We start from the raw sequence: 27,712 nt of genomic DNA on the forward strand, positions 1-27,712 counted from the left end.
GTATCTCAAGCAGTTTTTCTTAATAAGACAGATAAGACTTGAGGTTGATCACTGAAGAATCAAAAACATACCTATTATCCCAAGTTTAGCAGCAAACATCAAAGATACTCCAATGGGAAAACCGAAAACATAATAACCAACGGCATTCAAGATAGCACCGATCTTTTGTTTCCCTGTACCTCGAAGGACTCCCCCGCAGGTGCCCTAAAGAGAGGAATACCAAAACCAACACTGCAATCATTTACCTGTCATCACATCAAGTTTGGAATACTACGTTAATATATCACAAGTTTGGATATAGTCAAACAGCTCCATCTGAAAACAAGAACTGAACATTATGTAAGAGATAGAGAAAAAGGTTAGGCTTTTGAGGTTACGTTAACAACAATGTACTACAGCAACTTTCATTAGAAACCCACCAGGTAACATTATTTAAATCTCTATTTTAAAATATTCTGTGGCGCGCCTGGGTGGCTCATTCGGTTAAAAGCCGGACTCTTATTTAGGCTCAGGTCATGATCGCAGAGTTGCGGGATAGAGCCCTGCATCATGCTCCACCCTCGGCATGGAGTCCGCTTAAGTTTCTCTCTCCCTCTGCCCTTCCCCACCAAATAAACAAATAATCTTTTTAAAAAGATCTTAACTTATTTCAGAGAGAGAGAGAGGGCACAAGCAGGGGAGACAGGCCGAGGGAGAGGGAGAAGCAGGGAGCAGGGAGCCTGAGGTGGGGCTCCATCCCAGGACCATGGGATCATGACCTGAGCCAAAAGTAGAAGCTTAACCAGCTGAGACACCCAGGCAACCCATGAATAAATCTTTTTTTTTAAAAGCATATGTTAAAAAATGTAGAGGTTCGTTGATGGGTATCTCAGCAGAAACCAGTCTGATATCATGGCTGAAAAATATTAATGTGACCATGCACTTCAAAAATGCCCAGAACCAGAGTGGTGATGATCGTCCTGCTCTCTTCCACATTATTCTTAACACAGCCAGTGCTCAATATGAGTACCACATCTTCAGAGGGATGTGAACAAACAGAGGAAATTCCCTGGGGGGAAAAGCAAGATGGCCAATGTACCTAGAAATCATCTCATGAGGGCTAATTGCTGAAACTGGGAGTAAGCCTCAAGGCATCATTCTGGGGTACAAAAGCAGGGTCTTCAAATACCTACATATCTAGCAAATCAGCCTAGGGAAGGACTTTTTAGTGGTCAGAATGAACCCAAAGGTGGCCTGGCCTGCCTTGGCCAATACAGCAGAATCACCTTGGCCAATACAGCAGAATCATCTTGGCCAATACAGCAGAATCAGATGACTCAGATGTCACATGGGCATTTAGCCCCCAGACAAAGAAGAGGTTGGGTAACTCTGGTTTCTTCTACCTTGGGATGCTACGCTAGGGTACCCTGTCTTTCCCGCAAATGGCTAAGAATGCCTGAAGCAAGAGGTCTCTCTTCTCAAAAATGATATCAGAGATGTTTAATTTCAAAAGTTAGAAACACAAAACACATTTTGCCTTGTGTATTAGAGTTAAATCACTCCAAGTACTCACTGCGAGTGCATCAAATAGATGAAAGGGAGCGAAAATCGGCATCACTTGGCTCACAAGGTAAATAATATCTCTGTTGGAAAAAAAGAAAGTAGTCAGTGACCCAAAGATCACACATAAGCCGAGTACTAATTAACCACGGAGCTGAAGAACCTAACAAATTAATCAGGTAATTCAGTGAAAACACTACTTTTCTATTGGACAAAACAAGTACACAATAAAGCCTCAGTAACATAAGTTTTATAAGTTAGAATTTAGGGTAAAAGGGACAAAGTCTAGGCTGCCGCTACAGAGGATAATTGTTAAAGTTTTGTTTATGAGTGTAAAAACGTGCAGGTTGGAAAAAAAGGTTTCCAGCCCGTGTATAGTAATCTTCCTCTGTGAATGAGAGTCTTCCTCAAAACTGTAGAGTGGAAAGTCAGTGTTCATATAGGAAACATGTGCCTCCTCATGGGTCCTCTGAAGTCTGATTATGGTGGGAGATTGGCTTGGGGAGGGACTACAGGGAGGGTGGTGCTGAGATTTTGGAGAGACATATAGCAGAGTTGGAGGTGACTAAGATTGTGCACAATGGGACCAGTGAGGTTGCAATACATGAGACAGGCTATCATGCTCTCCTGCTTCCCTACCATTCACCCTAAATGGGAAGACTGGAGGTCAACAGGTACCATCACTATGGCCTGCGGTCTGACCTCTCACCAGGAGCAACCTCTTTGGAATAGACCCATAGGACTACAAAGTGACCTCCTGTGTACACGATCTTTACTAATCAAAATGACAATGTGGTCTTTTATTCAAACACAGACATTAACCCAGTGTTCACCAGACAATGAAGAAAATTCACAGCAAAAAAGGAAAGACCAAAATGAGGGTTCAGAATAGCTGATATGAAGAGCTGACATTTCTTTTTTTTTTTTAATTTTATTTATTTATTTGATAGAGAAATCACAAGTAGGCAGAGAGGCAGGAAGAAAGAAAGGGGGAAGCAGGCTCCCCACTGAGCAGACAGCCTGATGCAGGGCCCGATCCCAGAACCCTGAGATCATGACCTGAGCTGAAGGCAGAGACTTAACCCACTGAGCAACCCAGGCGTCCCAAGAGCTGACATTTCCTTAGCAAACACAGAACGCATGGGAAAAAAGGAGCAAATGGGGAAAAAAATGTAATGAGAAAGATGAACACTAAAAGAAAACATTCTATTTAAGGACCAGATAATGGAATAGACATGGATAAACTCTAAATTTCAATTTCAAAGATAAAGCTGAGGAAACATGCCAAAACACAGAGATAGAAAACAAGAGAAAAGAGGAGATTCAGATTAGTCCATAAGTTCTACCATTTATAGAAATTTCCCAGAACTAAAGAAAAATCCAGTACTTCAGACTGAATGTTTATAAAGTCCATGCTGAATAAAAGAAAAAAGATTCACCTATACTTAAGTACATCCAAGGAGAAAAAGACTGAGAGATTTCCAGGAAAAAAAATCCTCCTTCAAAAGAGTAAGAGTCAGATTAGTACAAAAAGTCTATATCCAGATGATATCATGGTAGATGGTGGAATAGGAAGCTCCAAGAATCATTCCTGTTACCAGAACAATTCTTGAACTGGCAAGAAATACCAAAACCAACCATTTTCAGAACTCTGGAGTCTAGCTGAAAACTTGCAGCAAAAATGCCTGATGAACAAAGAGCCTAGTAAATATCCATGAATTTTGGTGTTTTACGAGTAGCTACCATTTCCCAGTCCCAGACAGCTATAGGGATGGCTCCCTGCATTCCTGATGGGGACAACTGGTGGCATGTTGGACAATAAGGATCTTTTCCTCCAAAAATCAGAGTTGCATGTTTTGCACTCCTTGGCAGTCCACTACAGAACTGGCAGAGAAGCTGGTCACTGTCTCAACGCCTCTGGGCTGAAGTGGCTTCCCACGCAGCGCCTGTCAAATCATTTAGAGAGACAGAATTTTTAAAACATATTTCTTTTCTCATTGGAATAAGACATTTAAGGAAATCGGTCAGGCCAATGGATGACCGAGGCGATAAGATACCACACATGACAGGGAAAACAGTCTTTGTAAAAAGTGGTTTGGAAAATCACTATACAAATGGACAACTGCGGAACAGCAATAAGAACAAGCAAGAACAGCAATGCCTAAGGAAAGAGGAGAACCCGATTTCCAGAATTATCTCATTACAATATTCAAAATATAATTTCAACAAAAGTATAACAAACATACAAAAGAGGGGCCCATTCACAGGTTAAAGATAAATTGTCAAACACTAGCAAATATTGTCAGAATCAATTTTTTCAGAACACTGGAAATTAACCAAAGGATTTCAGTGACTTGGGAAGTGCTTCTTCAAAAATAGCTGATGAATCTTGGCAAGAACGGTGAGCTTTGTGATGTTTTAACTAACTTTAGTACCATCCCCTGCTGCCAGCTCAGCTGTAAGCTTGAAAAATAACAGCCCATATTTATAAGACTGGAGAAGGAAGAATGAGTTGAACTTTTTCAAAGCTTCATTCTCAAAGAACAGCTGTTTTGCAGATAGACCACCTGTCTAGTTGTTCTTTAGAAGATCCTACTTGAAAGGCTCTTTCTTTCAGTTGACTCAAACTCACCCAGTGCTAATGCTGATCTCTGAGACATGTTTGCCAAAAGTCTCTCCAAGTAAATGTTTTAGCTCCTGCTGCCTGAAGCAAGAGTTAAGAGCTGGCACAAACAACAGACTAACCAAGAAGCTTGGTAGGAAAGTCTGGGCAATGAGATAGCAGCAGTGGCTTTGAAAGCTCTGATATATTCCTGGGAATCTAGAAGGTCAGAAGCATGCTTATGATTGTGCACATGCTCAGATAAGACCAAGGCTCTCGCCTCTGGCTGAGCTTGAGGCTTGCACAAGCAGGAAATGAGGGGTTAAGCCCAAGTTGTATTGGCCTGTCTGAGTGTTGAAGATATGTCCTGACCCATGCATAGAGGGCCCCTCAACAAAGAGTAGGCCATGTCTGGGCTGTAAGTATCTAAGGAGATCTTTGTCCAATAAGTAGCTGATCATACGCCAGAGACTTTAACAGCCATACTTGCTTGACCAAAAATACAGACTTTACCAAACTAGTTCATAAGTCACTAAGCAAACAACAGCAAATAGCAAAAACAAAAAACCTTGGGGAAGGGGAGGTCTGGTTTCCAGAACTGCCACATTATAATATAAAAAGTGTCAAGTTTTCAATGAAAACATGAGTAATGTAAAGAAATAAAAAAGTAGGGCCAATATACAGAGGGGGGGAAAGCAATTAATAAAACTTGTCTCTGAGGAAGCCCAGGCTTTGAATTCACTTAGAAAAAAACCCCTTAAATCAGCAAATTTTAAATATTTTCATGGAGTTTTAAACAACTGTATTTAAAGAACTAAAGGAAAGCATGAGAATAATATCTCATCTAGTAGATACCATCAATGAAGAGACAGACATTAAAAACCATGGAGTTGAAAAGTACAAAAACTTATGGGGCACCTGGGTGGCTCAGTTGGTTGGGTGACTGCCTTCGGTTCGGGTCATGAATCTGGAGTCCCGGGATCGAGTCCTGCATCGGGATCCCAGCTCTGTGGGGAGTCTGCTTCTCCCACTGACCTCTCTCCTCTCATGCTCTCTCTCTCTCTCTCAAATAAATAAATAAATAAATAATCTTTAAAAAAAAAGAAAATTATAAAAACTTAAATGAAAAATTCAGTAGATAGCCTCAATAGTAGATCTGAGCTGGCAGAAGGAAGAATCAGTGAACTGAAGATAGGATCATTGAGATTATTCTGTCTGAAGAATAGAAAGACAAATAAATGAAGAAAAATGAACAGAGATGCAGAGACCCATTGGAACACCAAGTGTACGAACACACACACATGATGGTAGTTCCAGAAGGTGAGGAGAAAAAAAATTTTTTTTGAAAACAGAATAGCTAAAAACTTTTATATAAGATATGAATCTACACATCAAAAACTCAACAAAAAAAACCCCAAACAGGATAAACTCAAAGTAAAGGCAAGCTCATTTGCTGAGAGTGACAGCCAAGGGTGGTAAGGAGGGATCAATTGTTTGAGGAATGTAGACAAGGTCTACTACAGACTGTACGGACGGACAGTGAAATGATCAAAGAAATGCAAGATAGACTGTGCTGAGGGTCTACTTGTGGTTGGTGGTCTTAAGTTTCTAATGGAACTGATGCGTCCTCTTGTATGACTTTTCCAAAATGATCAGTTACTGCTATAGAAAATTTGCAACTGGATTCTTCCAGGGTGGGTCAAAGGAATTTAAATTACTAGCAAGAGAGTTACTAAAGTAATGGCATCTAAGTTATCTAAGTAGAGAAGTAAAGGTAGGAAGGTCATGATGAATTGAAAATAAATGCAAGGTCAAAGGTGTCAACACACTGGAGGGCCACACGTTTGATGAACCCTCTTAAAGTAGGTTGGAAGGACTGGGGTTGTAACCAATTGCAGGACTGGAGATGGGACAGTTCTATGCCCATGGGAGAGTATGACTAGAGTAGGGTAGAGAAGGTTACTGAGGTGAGGACTAGGGCATTAGAGTGAGGGTCGGACAATGATGGCTCATCCACATGGATGCTAAGTTCACCCACAATGCTGGCAGGACTTTGGGCTAAAGAGGAAGACTATAATGAAGATGCCAGAGTTGTACGTAAAAGAGGAGAAAATGGAAATATAAAAGTATATATCACATGTTCAGATGCCAGAAGCTGAAAAAGATGGGAAATACTGTCACTGACAGAACTGGGAACCAAAAATGCCATGATGAGTCAAAAAATAATAAGGATCAATAGGGACAAATGTAGGACGTTGCACCTGGGCCCAAGACGACAACCACATGAAGGGTGGGTGGGAATGTTGGGGCTGATTAGGGGCACACTGGCAATCAGCTCAACACAGTAGCCACCAAAAACTTAATACTTCTCTAGCAGTCCGTCAGTTAGAATGAGGTAGAATGAGATAGAATGGGAAAAGTGCTGCTCTAAATTGGTGGTGACCAAGAGCACTGTCTTCAGGTGTGTGTGAATTCAAGATGGCGGGACTCAAAATAACATTCCATAAGAAATGGCTGGAGGAATTATACATGTCTACCATGGAGAAGACTGCAGATCATGAAAGCCTCCTTCAAACAGCTGTAGGGCCGTTAACTCGTAGATAGATTTAGATTCTCACAAGCAGAGAACTGGAGTAAATGGTGACAGTTAACAGTGGGGAAGGGTAAGTTTCAGCTCAAAATAAGAAGGGTGTCCTGAGAACCAAAGCTGCCTTAGGAGACAGCAAGTTCCTTGTTGCTGAGGTTATAAAAATGTAAGCTGGACCACTTGGTGAGGATCTTTTGTTGGAATCCCAATGTCAGCTGAGTGATTGTATCAAATAGCCTTTTAGATGCCTTTAATCCTAAAATTTACTAAATTTGGAAAGTTTTTTGTCATTATTTCTTCCAGTGTTTTTATCAGTCCCCAGTTGTCTCTCCTCTGCTTTGAGAACTCTAGTTATATTTAGGTCATTTATGGCTCACTGATGCTCCATTCGTGTTTTTCTAGACTTACTTCTCTCCCCATTTCATGGAGGATATGTGCTATCTCTCTATCTTCAAGTTCACTTCTCTTCTACAGTGTCCACTCTGCTATTATCTCATCCAATCCATTTTCATCTTTTTTTTCCCAGCTCTGTAAATTCAGCTTGTTTTAAAAATCCTTGATGAATTACGTTAAATGCTCATGTTTTCCTCCAACTTCTTGAAAATACAAAACAAGGTTACAAAAACTTTTAGTATCCCTGGGCACTAACTGTATGTATCACCCATTTCATCCCTGGGTTGGTTTCCTTGATTGGTGTGTCTTCTCATTAAGGATTTCGGTTTCTTGCTTTTTTGTACGCCTCATCACTTTTGACTGGATACAGATGCTTTGTAAGTTTGAGTTTCTTGGGTACAACCTAGTCTTGTACTAGTTTAAATACTCCTGAGGCGTGATGCAGTTAAGTTCTGGGACGCGGTTAAATTTCTTGAAGATAGTTTGATCCTGTAAGGTTTGCCTTTAAGTTTAGTTGGGTGGCACCAGGCCAGCCTTCCTCCTAGGGCTAATTCTCCTCCACTGTCAAGGCAAGATCCATATGAGAATTCCACCAGTTGTCCCGTGTGATGAGGTTTGCTTGCTCTGGCTGGTGGGAGCACAAATTCTTCTCAGCCCTTCATGAGTAACAGGGGTTGTTTTGCCTTCGACGTTCAGAAGATTTTCTCTTAGCCTCAGTCACAACCTCACGTGAGTGCGCAGCTCGGCGATTAGCTGAAGACACAAAGGTGACCCGCTGTAGTTCTCCACAGCTCTCTCTAGAAGCTCTCTCCCCTCTGGCACTCTGCTCTAGTCATGTGGCCTCCCCAAAACTCGTACTACATTCCTTCAGTCCGGGAGAGGGAGGGGCTTTGCCAGGTTCCCTCCCCATCGGGGCTGTGGCCTGGAAATTCCCTTGGGGTAAACTGGAGCAGTCATAGGGTTCTCTTTGTTTCTTCTCTCAGGAATTACTATTCTGTGCTGCCTGTTGTTCAACGTCTGAGAACCATTTGAAAATATATACACTTTGCCCAGTTTTTTAGTTATTTAAAGCAGGAGAGTGACCCCAGTCCCTACTATTTCACATGACCATCTCCTCAGTCCTAAGATTTTTTTTAAGATTTTATTTATTTATTTGACAGAAAGAAAGAGAGATCACAAGCAGGCAGAGAGGCAGAGAGAGTGAGATAGGGAAGCAGGCTACCCGCCGAGCAGAGAGCCCAATGCAGGGCTCGATCCCGAGCCGAAGGCAGAAGTTTAACCCACTGAGCCACCCAGGTACCCCAATCCTAAAATTTTATAAGAATACTTCAGGACGCCTGGGTGGCTAGGTTGGTTAAATGTCCGCTTTCTGCTCAGGTCATGATCCCATGGTCCCGGGATCGAGTCCTGCATCAGGCTCTCTGCTCATTTTCTCCCTCTGTCCCTGCCCTACCCTCTGCCTGTGCTCTCTCTCACACTCTCTCTCAAAATAAATAAATAAAATCTTTAAAAATTAAATAAAACAAACCAAGAAAATGAAAATAAGAGAGCACACTTGGAAGCAGTAAAACTGAATTTCTTCAGAGAACTAATCTGAGGCAACCAGTGCAAATTACTGAAGCCCTATCATACAGAGGATCTGGTTGATTCAAACAACCCTTCATTATATCAAAATAATTGTGCAAACATGTCATTACAGAAAATACTGTAAAATTCAACCTAAGTTTGAGTTAGTGATCTATGCAAATTCTGCCTTTTGGATTCAGGCGTGCATGGCATCTGTGTGCTCTGCCTTGGGCAGGGGGTGCGCTTCTGGGGATGAAGACGCCCCATGTGCTTTTTCTGGGTGTCTCTGAGCCAAACCAGCACTGAACACAAGAGAAACCCCACTCAGGCTCGATAACTGAAGAAACAGGGTCTTGGAGGAATGGGGAGTGGTTACCATGGGCTTCCTTCACCCAGATTCATCCAAATTTAGTAACCGTGGCTCTCACTCCGGGCTATACTGCGGATTTTCCTGTTGAGGGAGAACAGTACTCACCTCTTAGAACCAGGAAAGTACACTGGGGAAAAAAAAATCAAGCAAGCATAAAACAGAAAACATTTCTCAAGAAGACGAGTACATACCTGTCACTGGTAAATATGTAGGCAACCACATCCCTCAAAGCTGCGAGTAAAACGCCCACCACGAGTGCGCAAACGCCTGGAAGATACAGAAAAAGCAACCAGAAGTGAAAATTCCCCCAAGGGTAATAAATCCTAGATCTGGACCCTCAGGAGATGGTTGTGTCAAGGATTTAGGAAATGTGATAGTTTGAAGAGTTTCTTCTTCCTGTCTGTGAAAAGATCCAAGGTGGTCAAACAACTCTGACTGCTTTTTCAAAGGCAGATTCACAGGAAAGACGTCAGTAAGAGGCCAGGCCAACCAGAATCTTCTCTAACTGGTCAGATGCCACAACATTAAAGCCACTAGAGGAGGCCGGGATCCAGGAACACGGAGAAGCGGTCACCCAGACTTTGGTCAGAAAACAAGCCTGCCGGTGATAACAACTGGAAAATTCTTCAGCAGTACCAAGAGTAACATTATGTCGTTGGTACCAAAGGACAGGAAATCATAAGAACTTCCATTTAACTGGGTAAACCTGAAAGAGCTTGAGGAATACTTCAGTTGAGTTTATATGGGTAAATCGATCCCCAAGAGAAGTTCCGATGTGTGAGCGTTAACTGACAACACCCAGGAGGGCGCCGGAGGGAGGCAGTGCTTGGACTCACCGGCGCAGAGGACAACGGTGACGCTGGAGTGCCGGGCCTGCTCAGCATTCCCCGCGCCCAGGGCATTGCCCACGCGGACACTGGCCGCCACACCAAAGCCAAGGGGCAGCTGAGAAGAAACAATCACAAATCATAAGAGATCAGGGGGCCTGAGACTTAGAATATTAGGGCCCTGGAGTCCAACCACACTGGAACCCAAGAGAGAGAGTAATCTGTGTTCTAGAACTGGCTCTATTACATCCAAGCCATGGGAGCATAACCAAACTGCCCAGGCCCCCTCACACCCAACCTCTTCGTTGCTGGAACAATCTAGTCGCTCCCCCAATTGCCCCCTGGATCAAGTCCACCAGGGCAGAATCCCTTAATGAAGCGGGACTTGCGGGCTGGACACATACCATCAAGACTCAATTCAATCTAGCTACATTCAACAAGAGAAGACTTAATGTAGTACAAATAAATAATCTGTAAAAATCGAATGAACCCTGTGAAAAAGCACTTAGAACAAGGCCTGGCACACTATAGGAACTGATCAATGCTGACAGACTCGGACTCGGTGAGTCCATCACCTCCAACAGCCCAAACAGCTAATTATCTGGGACACTGACCAATGTCCCTTCAAAATACCAAAATTTTACTTTCCATCATTCATAATGGCAATCTGAAGCTATAAGCTTCCTTGCTTCTTGAACAGACCATTATTCAACCTTCAGGGTCATCCTTTTGACTTCGTATTATTACTCTAACACAGTGATGCCCTCAGGAGCTGTTCAAGTAGTGTTGGTTGTATAGAAAATGGGTTTTAGCTGTCATGTCTGCTGAAAATTTAGGCATCATATTTAACCTCTCATTCCCACTAGAAACAGCATCCTCCCAGCAAGCATCCTCACAGCAATAACCTGTAAGTTATTGTCACTGTTTGGAGAAGCCAGCTTGAATTGGTAAAAACAAAACAAAACAAAAAACCCACAAACATTATAAGACTTGCATGTCAGAATATGCCTAATATCCTCCGGTTCAAGATGAGTGACTGTCTTTCATCCTTAACTGTCTTGGCTCCCCAGTACTGTTAAAATACCAATAAAGGGGCACCTGAGTGGCTCAGTGGGTTAAGCCTCTGCCTTCCGCTCAGGTCATGATCTCAGGGTCCTGGGATCGAGCCCCGCATTGTGCTCTCTGGTCAGCAGGGAACCTGCTTCCCTCCCCCTCTCTCTGCCTGCCTCTCTGCCTACTTGTGATCTCTGTCTGTCAAATAAATAAGTAAAATCTTTAAAAAATAAAATAAAGTACCAGTAAAGACGCTAAACAGAAAAGACGTTCATTCACATCACCGAGAATAAGAGAGCAGACCGGCTTCTGGAAGACAGAAGGCACATGTCATAACCCTGGGGTAGAACCACAGGAAGCCACAGTCCAGAAGATGAACAGGCAGAGGCCTGCCCGCTCTTCCCCACACAGCCTAAGGAGGCTTGAAACTTCAAGTCCATCCGCAAGGCAGCAGTGAGCACTGCTCAGGGGGGCTCGCTGCAAACAGCAGAGTCAGACCCCACTGCCTGCCTCATCCTCCCTTAGACTCACTGCAGACAGACAGACTAGGCTAACATAGAAAAGCCAAGTTGGGGGTGGTGGTTAGCTCCCTGTGTGGTGTGAGCACCTCAGAACCAAGCCCTTCTTGGATTCTGTCTTGAGGACGGTACCGAGGAGCTGTGGATGAGGAGGGCAGACTGCCCGCTCCCTGTTCCTCACCCACAAACCCTAAAATGAAGGTGTCACTTGACAGATACCAGCTTTGTGCTAGGCTTCCTCCGGGTGCTTCCCACTCAGGGGAAAGGTCTGTTGGAGAAAAATTCCCAAACGAAAAGGTCAGAAAAGCCATGCCAGCCATTTATTTTATAAATCAATGTGTTCATTCTTTCGTCAATACAGAGGGACCAATAAAGATCAAGGGATCTTTGGGGAAAACCAAAGAACATATCCCCCCCAAAACCAAGATAAATAAAAGGCCAACTGAGCTAAGAGGTAACAATGAGGTGATTGAAAGCATGGAAGAGAATGTTTGATCGTTCAACTTAGTACCCTAAGATTTCTAACAGATAATGCAGCATAAAACAAGAACAGGTTCCCAGAAAGAAGGGACCATAAGAGAAAAAGAAAGGGATATTGGAAATTAAAAACAAAAGTGAAAACATTTAATAGCAAAAACACAAAGTTCTTTTTTAATGGATGAAAAAAAAAAATACCCAAGTTCAATACTAGAGGTCAACCTCCACCTAAGTGGAAATTAACAAGAATAGAAAAAAGGTACAGAAAAGGGGGAAGGAATAATATTTTTAAAAACTTCTCAGAGTAAGGGGAAAACAGAAGTCTTCAGTCAGAAAGGATATACCAAGCCCCCAGAAGCAGGATAAGCAAAGTAGTACCTTCACAGAAAAGCATACTTGCGAAAGTTCACAAAGTGCATGGACAAAGAAAATAAATGTGATAACTTTCAAAGAGAAAAACCATGTCATCACAAAGGAATAAGAACCAGATTAATATCGGACTTCACACTAGGAACTCAATGCCAGATAAACACACAGTAATATCTTAAAAATTCTGAGGAAAGCTTGCTTTGAACCTACAAATCTATACTCAGCCAAGTTACTGAACACATATACGGGGAAAATAAAGGTTCTTTCCAACATGCATGGCTCACAGCTTACCTTCCATATAATCTTAGGGAAAAGTTTTTGACTAATAATCCAAATTTTTTAAGAGGGTGGGGTGAGGCAGTGGGAGAGGGAAAGAGAGAATCCTGAGTAGGACCCGTGCTCAGGGTAGAGCCCCATGTGGGGTCTGATGTCACCACCCTGTGATTATGACCTCAGCTGAAATCAAGAGTCAGACGTTTAAACTGAGGCACTCAGGTGCCCTGATAACCCGAATATTTTTCTAAAGGAATATAATAAAATAGAAGAAGCAAGATCCCAGAAACTGTCGATTTAATTCATGAGGCCAGTGAGAAATAATTATGGCATGACAGCCGTGGGGCACCCCAGGAAGAAGTCTAGAACTCAGGGATACAAATTAAACCAGGGAATCAAAGAGCTCTAAAACCTTCAAGAATAAAAGGGAATCACACCCAACAGTCCAGTCAAACACTGTGTGGCCTTAGTGAGGCTATACTCTGCTGACAACAAGAAATAAAGAAACCCTATGAAAAGTCCTCCAAAACTTAACAAAGGGCCGTAGAGAAAAGTCATACTGTAAATAGGAAGCAAGCTAGAATACATGATTTTGATAAACTGATGAAAGCAAGAAAAAAATAACACACATCACCTTTCACTTATACCAGTCTCTTTCCAATGGGAATCTGGTATGTACTGGGATATTTCCTTCCCATCCAGAGCACACTATCACTTGGGTCTGCACATAATTCTACACCAAAAACTCCTGATACCATCTGGTCACTAGTGTTACGTGGTTTCCAGATTTTCAGACATGCTCTAAAACATGAACGAGACGACAGTGATTAGCGAACACAATTCAAAGGTTATAGCCTTTACAAAATAAAGACAAGGACAGCTGAGAGGCAGTATGACACCATGATTAAGAACTTGAACTTTCCAGGCGCCTGAGTAGCTTAGTGGGTTAAGCTGCTGCCTTCGGCTCAGGGTCCTGAGATTGAGTCCCGCATCAGACTCTCTGCTCAGCAGGGAGCCTGCTTTCCCCTCTCTCTCTGCCTGCCTCTCTGCCTACCTGAGATCTCTGTCAAATAAATAAAATCCTAAAAAGAAAAAAAAAAAAAGAAGAAGAACTTGAACTCTGAAGGGAGGCCTCTGGGATCCGATCTCAGCCAGTTGCTTCCCTGAACTTGGGCCAATCCCCGTCTCTGGATCCCAGTTCCTCTGCTGGGAGGTCGGTGGGAAATAGCAGGAAATCCCTCACACAGGACCCCATGGGCTACTCTGCGAAGTGTCTGGAATAGTGCCTGGCCCACATCATGTGGCTGTTGTTAATATCTTATTGGATTTGGGAGGAAACCGGGAAGAAAGATGTAAAGAAACAAGGACACAACGTTCCTCATCTCGGAGGTTAAGTTCCAGGTGTCTACGAAGGTGTGGGATCAGGGAATAGAGGTCTATCTTTACCATTGTGGGTCACAACAGTAACCACTAAGAGAAGCAGAAATAACCAGCACCTCAAGGTAGAGGGAGATGTTGTGGAAAGTGAGTGGCAATCCTCGTCCTAACAGGGAGTCAGCGGTGATGGGAAATGTAGGAATAAAGCTCTCGGCTCAATCATCTGAAATAAAACCAGCAAGGATTCTCAAGTGGCCACCCCTGGGGAACTGGCCTCAAAAGGAGGAAGCAAATGTATTTTTAGTTTGTGACACCCAAAACTATGTGAGCACATTAGGTGCTGCTTAAGTATGAATTGGTTTTATAATAAAACATTTTTTAAAAGATTTTATTTATTTGACAGAGAGAATACTGTAGTATTAAATAAATTTGTCTGAATTTTGTCTTTTGGGGACTAGCTTGTTTCCCTTAGCATAGTGTACTCAGGATTCATCCACGTTGTAGCAGATGTCAGACCCTCCTTCCGTTTTAAATTTTTTTAAGATTTTATTTATTTTGACAGAGAGAGATCACAAGTAGGCAGAGAGGCAGGCAGAGAGAGTGAGAGGGAAGCAGGCTCCCTGCCGAGCAGAGAGCCCAATGCGGGACTCAATCTCAGGACCCTGAGATCATGACCTGAGCGGAAGGCAGCGGCTAAACCCACTGAGCCACCCAGGCGCCCCTCCTGAGTGGGGCGATGTATGTCTATATCGTGTTCTGCGTATCCATTCATCTGTCGTGGACATCTGGGTCACTTCGACCCTTGGCTCATGGGAATAATGCTGCTGTGTCCATGGGTGTGCAGCTAGCTTCTGGAGATCTTGCTTTCTTTTTCTGTGTACCCCAAAGTGACATTGCAGGATCATAGGATACATTTAATTTTTTGAAGAACTGCCACGTTTTCTTCCCATAGTGGTATACACCATTTTACGTTCCTACCAATGGCACACAAGGGTCCCAATTCTTCCGTCCCCTGAGCAAGCCCTATTAGTTTCTTTGTTTTTTGTTTTTTGTTTTTAAATAGTAGCCCTCATGGGTATGAGACAGTATCCGAATGTAGTTTTTTGTAAGTATTTCCTAATGATTATTGATGTTGGGCATTTTTTCATGTGTTTATTGTACATCTTCCTTCCAGAAATATCTATTCAAGTCCTTGGCCCACTTTTTAATCGGTTGTTTGTTTTTTTTGCTACTGAGGTTTAGGAGTTCTGTCTATATTCTGGATAATAATCTCTTATCCATAGGATTTGTGAATATTTTCTCCCATTCTGTGGGCTGCCTCTCTCCTCTGTGGATGTTATCTTTGGATGCACATCGTTTTTCAATTTTCATGAAGTCCAGCTTGCCTGTTTTTTTCTTTTGTTGCCTGTGCCTTTGGTGTCATGTGTAAGAAATCATTGCCAAATCCAATGTCATGAAGCTTCTGCCTTGTATCTTCTTCTAAAAGTTTTACTGTTTAGGGCTTACATTTAGGTCTGTGATCCGCTTTGAGTTAATCCGTGTATATGGTGTGAGGTAATGAGACTGCAACTTCATTCTTTCTCATGTAGATGGATACCCAGTTTCCCAGTACCCATTACTGAAAAACTGTCCTTTCCCCATTGAATGGTTGTGGCATCTTTGGCAAAAATCATCTGATCACATATGCAAGGGTTGGTCTTTGTATCTAATTTCCATCTGCTTACATGTCTTTGTTTTATTCTGGAATTTCCACCAACTGGTCAAGTTCATTATTTGATTTTCCAGCTTTAACTTCTCTGTTCATCCCATCGAGTATTACATTTGTATGGCTATAATTTGTAATTTTAAAAATCCTATCTGGTTCTTTCCCAAATATTGCTTTTTTCATTTCAGCTCCTCCTTTTATGTTGAACGATTTTAGTTAACCATGTTTTATTTTATTCCAAAATGTTAACTATTCCAAATCTTTTTTTTTATGTTGAACGATTTTAAACGTACTTTTCTATTCCCCAATTATTACTTCATCATCTCAAGCTCTGAACTCTAATTTTTCTGTTTGTTGTATCTGTCCAAACTTTTGCTCACGGTGGATTATTTCTTTGTATTTTGTGATTTTGACTGGATGTTCACCCCTGTGGGGACTTGTTTTTTTCCCATAGGAAATAATGAAGAATTATTGGCTTACTGCCTCTAACAAAGGAAAGCCTGTGACAAGAAACAGAAAGCAGAACAGTGGTTGCTAGAGGCTGAGGGCAGGGGGAGCAGGTAACTGTGGAATGGGTAGAATTTAGAGTTTTATGGAACAAAAAGGCTCTGGAGCTTGGCAGCTCAAAAATGTTAACAGAAATAAATTGCACAGTTAAAATTGGTTAAGATTCTAAATTTGGGGGCACCTGGGTGACTCAGTCACTAAGCATCTGCCTTCACCTCAGCTCATGATCCAGGTCCTGGGATTGAGCTCGGGCATCAGGCTCCATGCTCAGCGGGGTATCTGCTTCCCCCTTTGCCTCTACCCTGCCCCCCCGACACCCCTGCTTGTGCTCTCTCTTGTGCACCCTCCCTCAAATAAATTAATTTTTAAAAGACGGTATATTTTATATTATGTGGGTTTTAGCACAATTAAAAATAAAAAAAAAAAAAAAAACCAAAGGAAGGCTATGACAGAGCAGGTAGAAAAACAGAAGATCTGAAGAGGACAAATGTAGAAGGTAGTACTGTTGACCACTTAGCTATCACAAGCTCTAGCAGCCCCATGAAAATAAAGAAGCAACACCAAAACCCTCCCTTGATGGGATCATTTTCCACCATCAACTACCAAACCTCCAGACACAACTGTACCTCAGCAGCCTCTGCTCCTTCGCCATGGCTCTCGCTTCCCCCAAAGGTCTCCGATGACGTGAAATCTAACGGACAATTTCCATCCTCACCTAATGCGGAGCCCCTCCCAGGAGCCCCCACCCAATTGTCATTCCGTCTGTGAATGGTTCTTTATCACCTGCCTCCTATATGACACATTCTCCTGATTTCCTTCATTCCAACTGGCCTGCCCTCCCTTTTGGCTGGGTTGTCCTATTCCTGACTTCTACATCTTGCAGTTTTCTCCTAGACACTCTCCATTTGTATTCGTAAACAACGTCATCAATCCCCACTAAAAAAAAAAAAAAGTTTTCATTTTTAAGAATAAAAAGAAAAAATACATGGTGGGGCACCTGGGTGGCTCAGTGGGTTAAAACCTCTGTCTTCGGCTCAGGTTATGATCCCAGGGTCCTGGGATCGAGTTCCGCATCGGGCTCTCTGCTCGGCAGGGAGCCTGCTTCCCCCTGTCTCTCTCTGCCTGCCTCTCCACCTACTTGTGATCTCTGTCTGTCAAATAAATAAATAAAATCTTTAAAAAAAAAAATACATGGAAACAAAAATGGCCCATAATCCCAGATGGTGTTTGTTGAACTTTAAAAAAAATAAAAGAATCAAACAAACAAACAAAGAGGAGTATCTGTACAGGTTTGGAATATTCCAAAAGAATCAAGAAGTACAAGACACAGTTATCCAAGCCAAAAACTCGGGGGTGGTTTGTGATTATTCTTACTTATTGCCTTGACTTCCACATCCAAACCCTGGTCATGTCCTCTGCCCTACAACACAACTAACTCACTTTTCTCCCGGTCCACCAGCAGCATCCTATGTGCTCACCTAGATGATTCCAGTAGCCTGCTCCAGACCTGCCCAACCACCTGTGCTCCCTTAAGCCACCTTCTATGTGTCACACCCTTCCTTCCTCATTAGCCCAGGTTCCTGTTTTGAGTCCCGGAACATGCCACGTGCTCTCTTCCACTGGGGAGCCGTGCAGTCAGCTCTTAGCCTCTGGCTTCCCGGGCTGCCTCCCACTCCCCATTCCAGTCTCAGCTTACCAAGTAACTCAGAAAAATGGTTTCTGATTGTCCTCCCTAAAAAGGTATCCATCTCTATTTTTATGCATCTCAGACCTTTTTTTTTTTTTTTTTTTTTTGCTTCCTCTAAGGGATGTGTCATCTATGTTTGTAATGTTCTTGTGTACCTGTTTACTTCTTTATCTCTGTCTCCCTGCCAAACCACAGGCCACGAGAGGGCAGGGACTGTCTTTGTCCCCCTCTCCATCAGGTCCTAGCACCAACTCCCTAATTGTTGAATAGACATGCCAGGCACTGTGCTAAGTACTTTAACACATTTTCTATCCTATTCAGTCTTCACCTGCTACATACATACTGTTTTTCCCATTTTGTAGATGAGAAAAGTGAAGCTTGGAAAGGTTAAGTAATGAATCCACAGGTGCACAGTTAGGGAACAGCACAGCAGGACTCAAACCCAATGTCTGGCTCCAAACTCCATGTTCCCCCAGGTATGCTGTGCTCCCTCCCCTGCTGTCTGTCTGTCTCCTCTCTCCCTGGAGCATGGCATGGAGGGCTGAATGAAGGCAGTGACAATGGCCCAGCAGAGTTTATGCAGAGAAAGTGCCAGGTCTCACCCTGAAGGTCTTACCATGTAGGCTGCAGAAGCCAGTTCGTAAATGATGGCCTGGGCCCCAAGCTCTGTCACACTAATCAGACCTGAAATATAGGCACAGACACATACAAAACACAACTTAGAAGGTGGGTTAAAACAAACATTTTCCTTAGGAAACTAGAATAGATCTTAATTTAGAAGAATCGAGAGGGTGCCTGGGTGGCTCAGTCGGTTAAGGGTCCACCTCTTGGTTTCAGCTCAGGTCATGATCTCATGGGTTGAGACACTGAGCGTCACGGGAGTCTGCTTGAAGGTTCTCTCCATTGGCCCTTTCCCCCAACTCATGTGCATGCTCTCTTTTTCTCCCTCAAATAAATACATGAATCTTTAAAAAAAAAGAATTTAAAAAGAAGCCAGGATTGGGCCCAGAAGCATAACCCAGTGGCACAATTCACTATGCATGCTGAGGAGAGCCCCAGATGTCTGCTCCCAGGACGATTCCAAGCATTGGGGTGGCTAAGACCTAATACAGGTTCAATCTACAGGCCCCTGCTCCACCGAGGAACAAAACGTCAGGTTTAGAGTAGAAAACAACAAGACTCCTGGGGTTGCAGGTCATTCCTGGGAGCCATAGGGTCACAGTATGGGAGGGGAAAGACAGAATGCAGCGGAACTCTGTATAGAGCATGGCGGGATGACAGGAATATTCAACTGTCCCCAGATCCTTTGTCTCTATTATTTCCTCTATTGCCTTACTAGCAGTAAGATGGCTAAGGTGAAAACTTATGACCAAATTATCAGATCTCTGATAGAAACAAAGATCACATTGAAAACACAGCAAAGGGGCGCCTGGGTGGCTCAGTGGGTTAAAGCCTCTGCCTTCGGCTCAGGTCATGATCCCAGGGTTCTGGGATCGAGCCCTGCAACGGGCTCTCTGCTCAGCGGAGAGCCTGCTTCCTCCTCTCTCTCTCTGCCTGCCTCTCTGTCTACCTGTGATCTCTGTCTGTCAAATAAATAAATAAAATCTTTTAAAAAAAATTTTTTTTTAAAAAAAGAAAAAACAGCCAAATGAGGAACTCTGTGTTTGTAAATGGCTTAAAAACTTGCATGATCTCTAGCAAAAGTCAGTGGAAGCGGAGGGTCTGAGTCAGGAGACCCAGACTGGGGTTTCTGCTCCTCCTCTCCATGACCTTGCCAAACCTTTTAATTGGGGCCTCCCTTTCCGAATCCTTAAAGTAAAGGGCAGGGGGCAGAGCTAAAAGCCCCACTCAACTTGAATATGGTTACAGCTGGACAAGGATTTAAACCTATGTTGAAACTTCCAAGAACATCTGACACAATGGGAAAGAAGGGGGAGTAAGGCCCATGGCTCTTGAGAAGCCCTGGAGACAAGGGCGGCCAGGCTGCTCTCAGATTTCTGCTGGACCATTGACAAACCTGCGAGGAAGGTTCCAATCTCAAAGGTCCACCACTCAATGCACACCATGAACATACTGGGAATAGCCAGCTGGATGTAGGAGCCCCATTCTTGGAAACAGTCCCAAGTCCAACCTGGAGAACAGGGAAGAAAGGAAACGGCTTTTACTTTGCAGCAGTCTCTGATACCAACAATTCTGTTTCACACACCTCCTCCTCCTCCAAATGGCCAGAGACTGCAACCACAATCATCCAGAAAAATAATACATTTTAAAGATGTCAAACAAGACCAGAGTTTGAGATGGTGGGGACAAGGCTGACAATACTTAGTGAAACTAAATTATGTATATGCCCTCCCATCCGCAAATTTCATGCCTGGGTATAAATGGTAGAGACCCTTTGATAGAGCTCTGTGAGAACAGATGTAGGCTGTTCACTGAGGCAGGGTGTGGGTGTAGGCTACTGGGGGCATCGAGGAGATCATCACTAGGAAGCTAGAGAAGCAGACTCTGATCAATGCATATTACGGTTAAAAGCAGAACACCAGATCTGTATATGGCAATATGGTTAGATCTGAAAATAGACTGCCCATGGGCAAATAATGTAAAAACAGAACCTCCCAACTACATCAAAATTTAAAACTTCTGTATATCCAAGGACACAGTCACCAGAACAGAATCTGACAGCCTGTGGAACAGGAAAAAATATTTGCAAATCATGTATCTGGTAAGGATATGGAGATATCAAGATAAGCAGAATATACAAAAAACGACAAAACAATCTAACTAAAAAATGAGCAAAGGACTTGCACAGACATTTCTCCAAAGAAGATATGCAAACAGCCAACAAGCACATGGAAGAATGTTCAACATCACTAACCATTCGGGAAATGAAGATCAAAATTACAGTAATAAGATGGTACCTCACCCATTAGAATGGCTTCTTTAAAAAAGAAACAGAAGGGGCACCTGAGTGGCTCAGTGGGTTAAGCCTCTGCCTTCAGCTCAGGTCATGATCTCAGGGTCCTGGGATCAAGCCCCGCATTGGGCTCTCTGCTCAGCAGGAAGCCTGCTCCCCGCCCCGCCACCTGTCTCTCTGCCTCCTTGTGATCTCTCTGTCAAATAAATAAATAAAATCTTAAAAAAAAAAAAATAGAAAGAAACAGAAAATAACACCTCTTGGTGAGGATCAATTGTAACCCTTGTGCGCTATTGGGGGGAATCTAAAATGGGGCAGCTACTGTGGAAAAGTAGTGTGGCGGTTCCTCAAAATATTAAAAATAAAAGTATCCTATGATCTAGAATATCACCTCTGAATATACATAGAAATAACTGAAAGCATGACCTCCAGGAACTGTCTGCACACCTGTGGTCACAGCAGCATTATTCCCAAGAGCCAAGAGGTGGATGTGACCCAAATGTCCACCGACAGATGAGTGGATACGCAGAATGCAACACAGACATAACAACTGAGTATGATTCCGCCTTAAAAAGGAAGGAGGGCCGGGGTGCCGCCTGGGTGGCTCAGTGGGTTAAAGCCTCTGCCTCTGGCTCAGGTCATGATCCCGGGGTCTTGGGATCAAGCCCCACATCGGGCTCTCTGCTCAGCGGGAAGCATACTTCCCCCTGCTCTCTCTCTGCCTGCCTCTCTGCCTACTTGTGATCTCTGTCTGTCAAATAAATAAATAAAATCTTAAAAAAAAAAAAAAGGGGAAGGAGGGCCTGACAGGTGCTGCAACAGGGATGAACCCTGAGGACACTATGCTAAGACGCAAAAAGACAAATACTGTATACGATTCCACTTCTGTGAGATATCTAAAGAAGTCAAACCGGAAACAGATAGCAGAATGATGGAACGGTGGTTGCTCCGGGATGGAAGGAGGGGGAATAGGAGTTTCTCTTTAATGGGGACAGAGTTCCAGTTTTGTGGGATTAAAAAAGTTCTGGAGATGGATGCTGGTGGTGGTGGTCGTACAGAGTGAATGTGCTTTCACACTACTTAACTACACCCTTCAAAGAAGATGGTATATTTTAGGTTATGTATGTTTCAGTACGACTTAAAACAAAACAACACAATATCGTGCTAAATCAGAAAGGTCAATAAACTTCTTCTGTAAAGGGCCAAATAGTAAATATTTTCAACATTGCTGGCCAGACAATCTGTGCCACTGTAGCAGCAAGGAAACAGCCACTGGCAACGTGCAAGTGATTAGGCATGGCTGTGTTCCAGTCAAACTTTGGTTACAGAAACAAGCTGCAGCTGGATCGGGTCCATGAGGCTGTTTGCCAATCTCTGTAGCAAGTGAAAAAAAATTATGGGGATGGGGGAGAAATCTGAACTATAATACTATTAGGCAAGTATAAACATATATGTGGGCCAAAAACAATAAAACCAATTTGCAGTTTTCAAAGATGCAAATGAAGACATATACAAAGCACAGAGAGGGAGCCCTGAGGGAGGAGGATACGAATTACGAAATGGAGGGAGAAACAGTCTAAAACAGAGAGGAGCCCTATAAGACACGACATCCGTGCACCATGAATTGAGTGTGAGAAACTCAGTGCTTCAGATCTAAGGTCCAGGGTAGGAGAGGGGAAGAAGGGGGAGGGGAAGAAGGCACTGAAAAACACTGAGGAATTCTTGTATCATAAGAACAAAGAAAGGTACCAAGAGCCATCTTGCCACTCACCTTACTGGGTTCCAAGGGAAGAGAGGGCCTAGGACCCCACCCCACCCCCAAATTTGGAGGAGAAGGCTTGAGGGGAAAACAACATCAAGAACGAATGGAGGGGTGCCTGGGTGGTTCAGTTGGTTGGGCGACTGCCTTCAGCTCAGGTCATGATCCTAAAGTCCCAGGATTGAGTCCTGCATCGGGCTCCCTGTTTGGTGGGGAGTCCGCTTCTCTGTCTGACCTGCCCTCTTCTCATGCTCTCTCTCGCTCTCATTTTCTCTCTCTCAAATAAATAAATAAAATCTTTTTTAAAAAAAGAAAAAAAAGAACGAATGGAGGAAGATGGGAGAGGAATAGATCTTAATTTCGTCTGGTCCCAGGAATTCCAGGTCCCAGGATTTGCTATCAAATCATTCTTAACACCTGCAAACTCAACCGGAGACTGAAGACAAGAAGAGCAGAAATTCTAGGAACAGAAAATCGACCACCATCTGGAAGGAATGATGTGGGGAGAAGTGAATCTGAGGTGACATATAGGAAGATAGACCATGGGGGGAGGGGCCAGGTCCCAGCAAGCAGTAGAGCAGGGAAGCACAAAATTGAAACTTGTACAAGTCTGCTTCACTGAGTGACATCACTCCAGAGGCTAAGTAGGGGTGGAGCCCTCGTGGGGACAGTGTGGTCTCAGGACCTGCTGGGTCACAGAAGGATTGAGGGTGTCTAAGTGTGGCAGAGCCCCAGGTATCGGAGTGGGGAAGCCGGCTGCAGAGACACAGCCAAGGTGGGGGCTCTCAGCTCAGGGTTACCTTAAACCATGATCCACAGCACAGTTGGGCCACTGCTCTTCCAGCAAGGACCCCACAAGTGGCAGATCCGGGGAGACCCCCAGCGTGAGAGCGCACAGCAGGAATCGGCTAGGTTTGGAGACGCCAAACAGGGCTGAGTGTCAGAGACACTCGGTCGCAGGCTGGGTGAGCACAGAGCAGCAGCCGGAAACCAGGGAGATGGGAGGGATTGAGTGCTTTCCTCCAAGGGTGCACTGAGAATGGGACCCTGAGCACTCAGCTCCTCCAGGCTGGAGATTAGGAGGCCACCATTTTCATTCCTGTCCTTCCCAAAGCAGTATGGAAAGCGCTCAGGGAAAAAAAGCTCCAAAAGCAAACCTGAGCAGATTGCTTAGCTCGGTCCCTAGCAAGGGTGGTGCAAGTCCACCTCAGGCAAATACACTGGAAATGCCACACAACAGGTCCCTCCGCCAGAAAATCAGTAAGATCATCCGGCCATTAAGTTTACAGATCAATGAGAATTGCAAAACTCCAGCGCTAGGGGAATACAGCACATAGAACTTGTGGTTTTTCCCCCATGATTCCTTAGTCTTTCAACTTTCATCTTTTTCTTTCCTTCTCAACCAATTTCTTATTTTATCAACTTTTAAAAATCTTTTTTGATTTTCATTTTTACAGTTACATTCTATCCCTTCATTATGTAAGTTTTTCTTTCTTTATAATTTTGGGATGCAACTTCTTCTAACAGACTAAAATATAGTCAAAATCTAATGTCGGATCATATTCTCTTTTATGTTGTTGTTTCTTCATTTGTTTTGTTTTGTTAAAGGCTTTTAAAATTTTCATCTTTGCAGTTCTATCTTTTCAGTGTATTTAATTTTATCTTTTACAATTATTTCTTCACAATTTTGGGGTCTAGTTTTCTAAAATAAAAAAAAAATACACACAAAATCCAATGTATTGCTCTATTCTGCTCATCTGTCTAATTATACTCTTTTTTTTCTTTCTCCCCTGACCTCCAGTTTCAGGTATCTTCTGATTTGTTTAGCATATATTTTTCTGGGGTCATTGTTGCCATTTTGCATTTTGTTCTATCATTCATCTATTCTTCTCTGGATAGAACAACAAGACGGAGAAGTATCAAAAGGTGACTATCAAAAAAGAGAACAAGAAGCAGTACTGACTGCAAGGGACCTAATCAATATGGACATAAGTTAAGATGTTGGAACTAGAGTTAGGAATAATGATTACAAGGATATTAGCTGGGCTTGAAAAAAGCATAGAAGACACTAGAGAAACCCTTTCTGGAGAAGTAAAAGAACTAAAATCTAACTGGTGGTGGGTATTATGGAGGGCATGTATTGCATGGAACACTGGATGTGGTACATAAGCAATGAATTCTGGAACACTGAAAAGAAATTTTAAAAATAAATAATTTTTTAAAAGTGAAAAAGATTGTCAATGAGATGCAATAAAAAAATGGAGGCTCTTGCTAGGATAAATGAGGCAGAAGAGAGAATTAGTGATATAGAACACCAAACAATGGAGAATAAAGAAGTTGAGAAAAAGAGTGATAAACAACAAGGGGAGAATTTGAGAGCTAAGTGATACCATAAAGTGAAACAATATTAGAATAATTGGGATACCAGAAGAGGAAAGAGAAAAAGGGGCACAAGATATACTGGGCACAAGGTATAGTGGAGACTTCCCTAATGTGGGGAAGAAAACGGACATCAAAATCCAGGAGGCAGAGAGAACCTCCCTCAAAGTCAATAAAAATAGGTCAACACCCCAACATATGATAATGAAACTTATAAATCTCAAGAGAAAAGGAGAAAATCCTGAAAGCAGCTCAGGACTAAAGATCTGTATCCTACAATGGTAGAAATACTAAATTGGCAGCAGACCTGTCCACAGAAACCTGGTAGGCCAGAAACCATGGATATGATATATTCAGGGTGATGAGAAAAATATGCAGCCAAGAATACTTTACCCAGCTAGAATGTCATTCAAAATAGGAGTGATTTAAAAAAAAATGTCAGGACAAACTAAAAGAATTCATGTCACCAAACCAGCCCTACAAGAAATATTAAAAGGGATCCTTTAAAGCAAAAAGAGAGCACAAAAGTAACATAGACCAGAAAGGAACAGAGACAATACACAGTGACAGTCACCTTACAGGCAATACAATGGCACTAAATTCATATCTTTCAATATCTATCCTGAATGTAAATGGGCTAAATGCCCCCAATCAGAAGACACAGGATATCAGACTGAATAAAAAAGGCAAGACTCATTTATATGCTGTCTGCAAGAGACTCATTTTAGACCCAAAGATACCTCCAGATTGAAGTTGAAGAGGTAGAAAACCCTTTATCATGCTAATGGACATCAAAAGACAGCTGGGATGGCAAGCCTTATATCAAACAAAATATATTTTAAACCAAAGACTGTAATAAGAGGTGAGGAAGGACACTATGTCATAATTATGAGGTCTATCCAACAAGAAGATCTAACATTGTAAATATTTATGCCCCAAACATGGGAGCAGCCAATTACATAAGCTCATTAATAACAAAATTAAAGAAATCAATAATAATACAATAATAGTAGGGGATTTTTAACAACCCCCTCTCTGCAATGGACAGATCATCTAAGCAGAAGATCAACAAGGAAATAAAAGCTTTGAATGACACACTGGACCAGATGGACATCACAGATATATTAAGAACATGCCATCCCAAAGCAACAAAATACATATTAATCTCTATTACACAAGGAACATTCTCCAGAATAGATCACATCCTGGGACAAATCAGGTCTCAACTGGTACCAAAAGACTAGGTTCATTCCCTGTATATTTTTGGACCATAATGCTTTGAAACTGAAACTCAATCACATGAGGAAAGTTGGAAAGAACCCAAATACATGGAGGCTAAAGACCATCCTACTAAAGAATGAATGGGTCAACCAGGAAATTAAAGAAGAACTTTAAAAATTCATGGAAAAAGATGAAAATGAAAACATAGCTGTTCAAAACCTTTGGTATGCAACAAAGGTGATCTTTTAAGAGGGACATATATAGCACTACAAGCCTTTCCCAAAAAAACAAGAAAGGTCTCACATACACAACCTAATCTTACACCTAAAGGAGTGGGAGTAAGAAAAACAAATAAAGCCTACGCCTAGCAGAAGAGAAATAATTAATATTAGAGCAGAAACCAATGAAATAGAAACCAAAAGAAGAGTAGAACAGATCAATAAAACTAAGAGCTGGTTCTTTGAAAGAATTAATAAGATTGATAAACCCCTGGCCAGACTTATCAAAAATAAAAGAGAAAGGAGCCAAGTAGATAAAATCATGAATTTAAGAGGGGAGATCACAACCAACACTGAAGAAATACCAACAAATTAGATAATCTGGAAGAAATGGATCCATGATATAAACTACCAAAACTGAACCAGGAAGAAATAGAAAACCTGAACAGACCAATAATCAGCAAGGAAATTGAAGCAGTCATCAAAAATCTCCCAATAAACAAGAGCCCAGGGCCAGACGGCTTCCCAGGGGAATTCTACCAAATGTTTAAAGAATTAATACCTATTCTTCTGAAGCTGTTTCAAAAAACCAAAATGGAAGGAAAACTTCCAAACTCTTTTTATGAGGCCAGCATTACCTTGATCCCAAAACCAGACAAAGAGCCCATCAAAAAGAATTACTGACCAATATCCCTGATGAACATGGATGCAAAAATTTTCACCACAATAGTAGTCAATAGGATCTAACAGTACATTAAAAGGATTGTTCTCCACAACCAAGTGGGATTTATTCCTGGGCTGCAATGCTGGCTTAACATCCACAGATCAATCAATGTCATATAATACATTAATAAAAGAAAGAAGAACCATATGATACTCTCAGTAGATGCTTAAAAAACTTTTGACAAAGCATCATTCCTTGATCAAAACTCTTCAAAGTGTAGGGATGGAAGGTACATACCTCAATATCATAAAATCCATATACAAAAACCCCACAGCAAATATCATTCTTAATGTGGGAAAACTGAGAGCTTTTTCCCTAAGGTCAGGAATATGGCAGCGCTGTCCACTATCACCACTGCCATTCAACATAGTACTAGAAGCCCTAGCCTCAGCAATCAGACAATAAAAAGAAATAAAAGGTATCCGAATTGGCAAAGAAGAAGCCAAACTCTCATTTGTTGCAGATGACATGATACTCTGTGTAGAAAACCCAGAAGACTCCACCTCAAAATTGCTGGCACTCATACAGGAATTCAGCAAAGTGGCAGGATATATCAAATCAACACACAGAAATTAATCGCATTTCTATACACTAACAATGAGACAGAAGAAAGAGAAATTAAGCAGTCCATCTCATTTACAATTGTA

The 27,712-nt window shown here is 42.4% G+C and overlaps 1 protein-coding gene across 3 annotated transcripts in view; it reads right to left on the minus strand.

The window, feature by feature from the left end:
- The window catches only part of LOC132003314 (multidrug and toxin extrusion protein 2), a 66,970-nt gene that overhangs the window by 7,673 nt on the left and 31,585 nt on the right, over positions 1-27,712 (minus strand). For all 3 annotated transcript variants that reach the window (XM_059378670.1, XM_059378669.1, XM_059378671.1), the window contains 6 exons: positions 19,868-19,981; positions 18,467-18,534; positions 9,894-10,002; positions 9,249-9,324; positions 1,553-1,622; positions 72-204 (listed from right to left, as the gene is read on the minus strand). In XM_059378670.1, the coding sequence (XP_059234653.1) occupies positions 72-204; positions 1,553-1,622; positions 9,249-9,324; positions 9,894-10,002; positions 18,467-18,534; positions 19,868-19,981 (570 nt within the window). The remainder of the gene's footprint in view (positions 1-71; positions 205-1,552; positions 1,623-9,248; positions 9,325-9,893; positions 10,003-18,466; positions 18,535-19,867; positions 19,982-27,712) is intronic.

Source organism: Mustela nigripes, chromosome 16, assembly GCF_022355385.1.
Source record: "Mustela nigripes isolate SB6536 chromosome 16, MUSNIG.SB6536, whole genome shotgun sequence".
NCBI lineage: Eukaryota > Metazoa > Chordata > Mammalia > Carnivora > Mustelidae > Mustela > Mustela nigripes.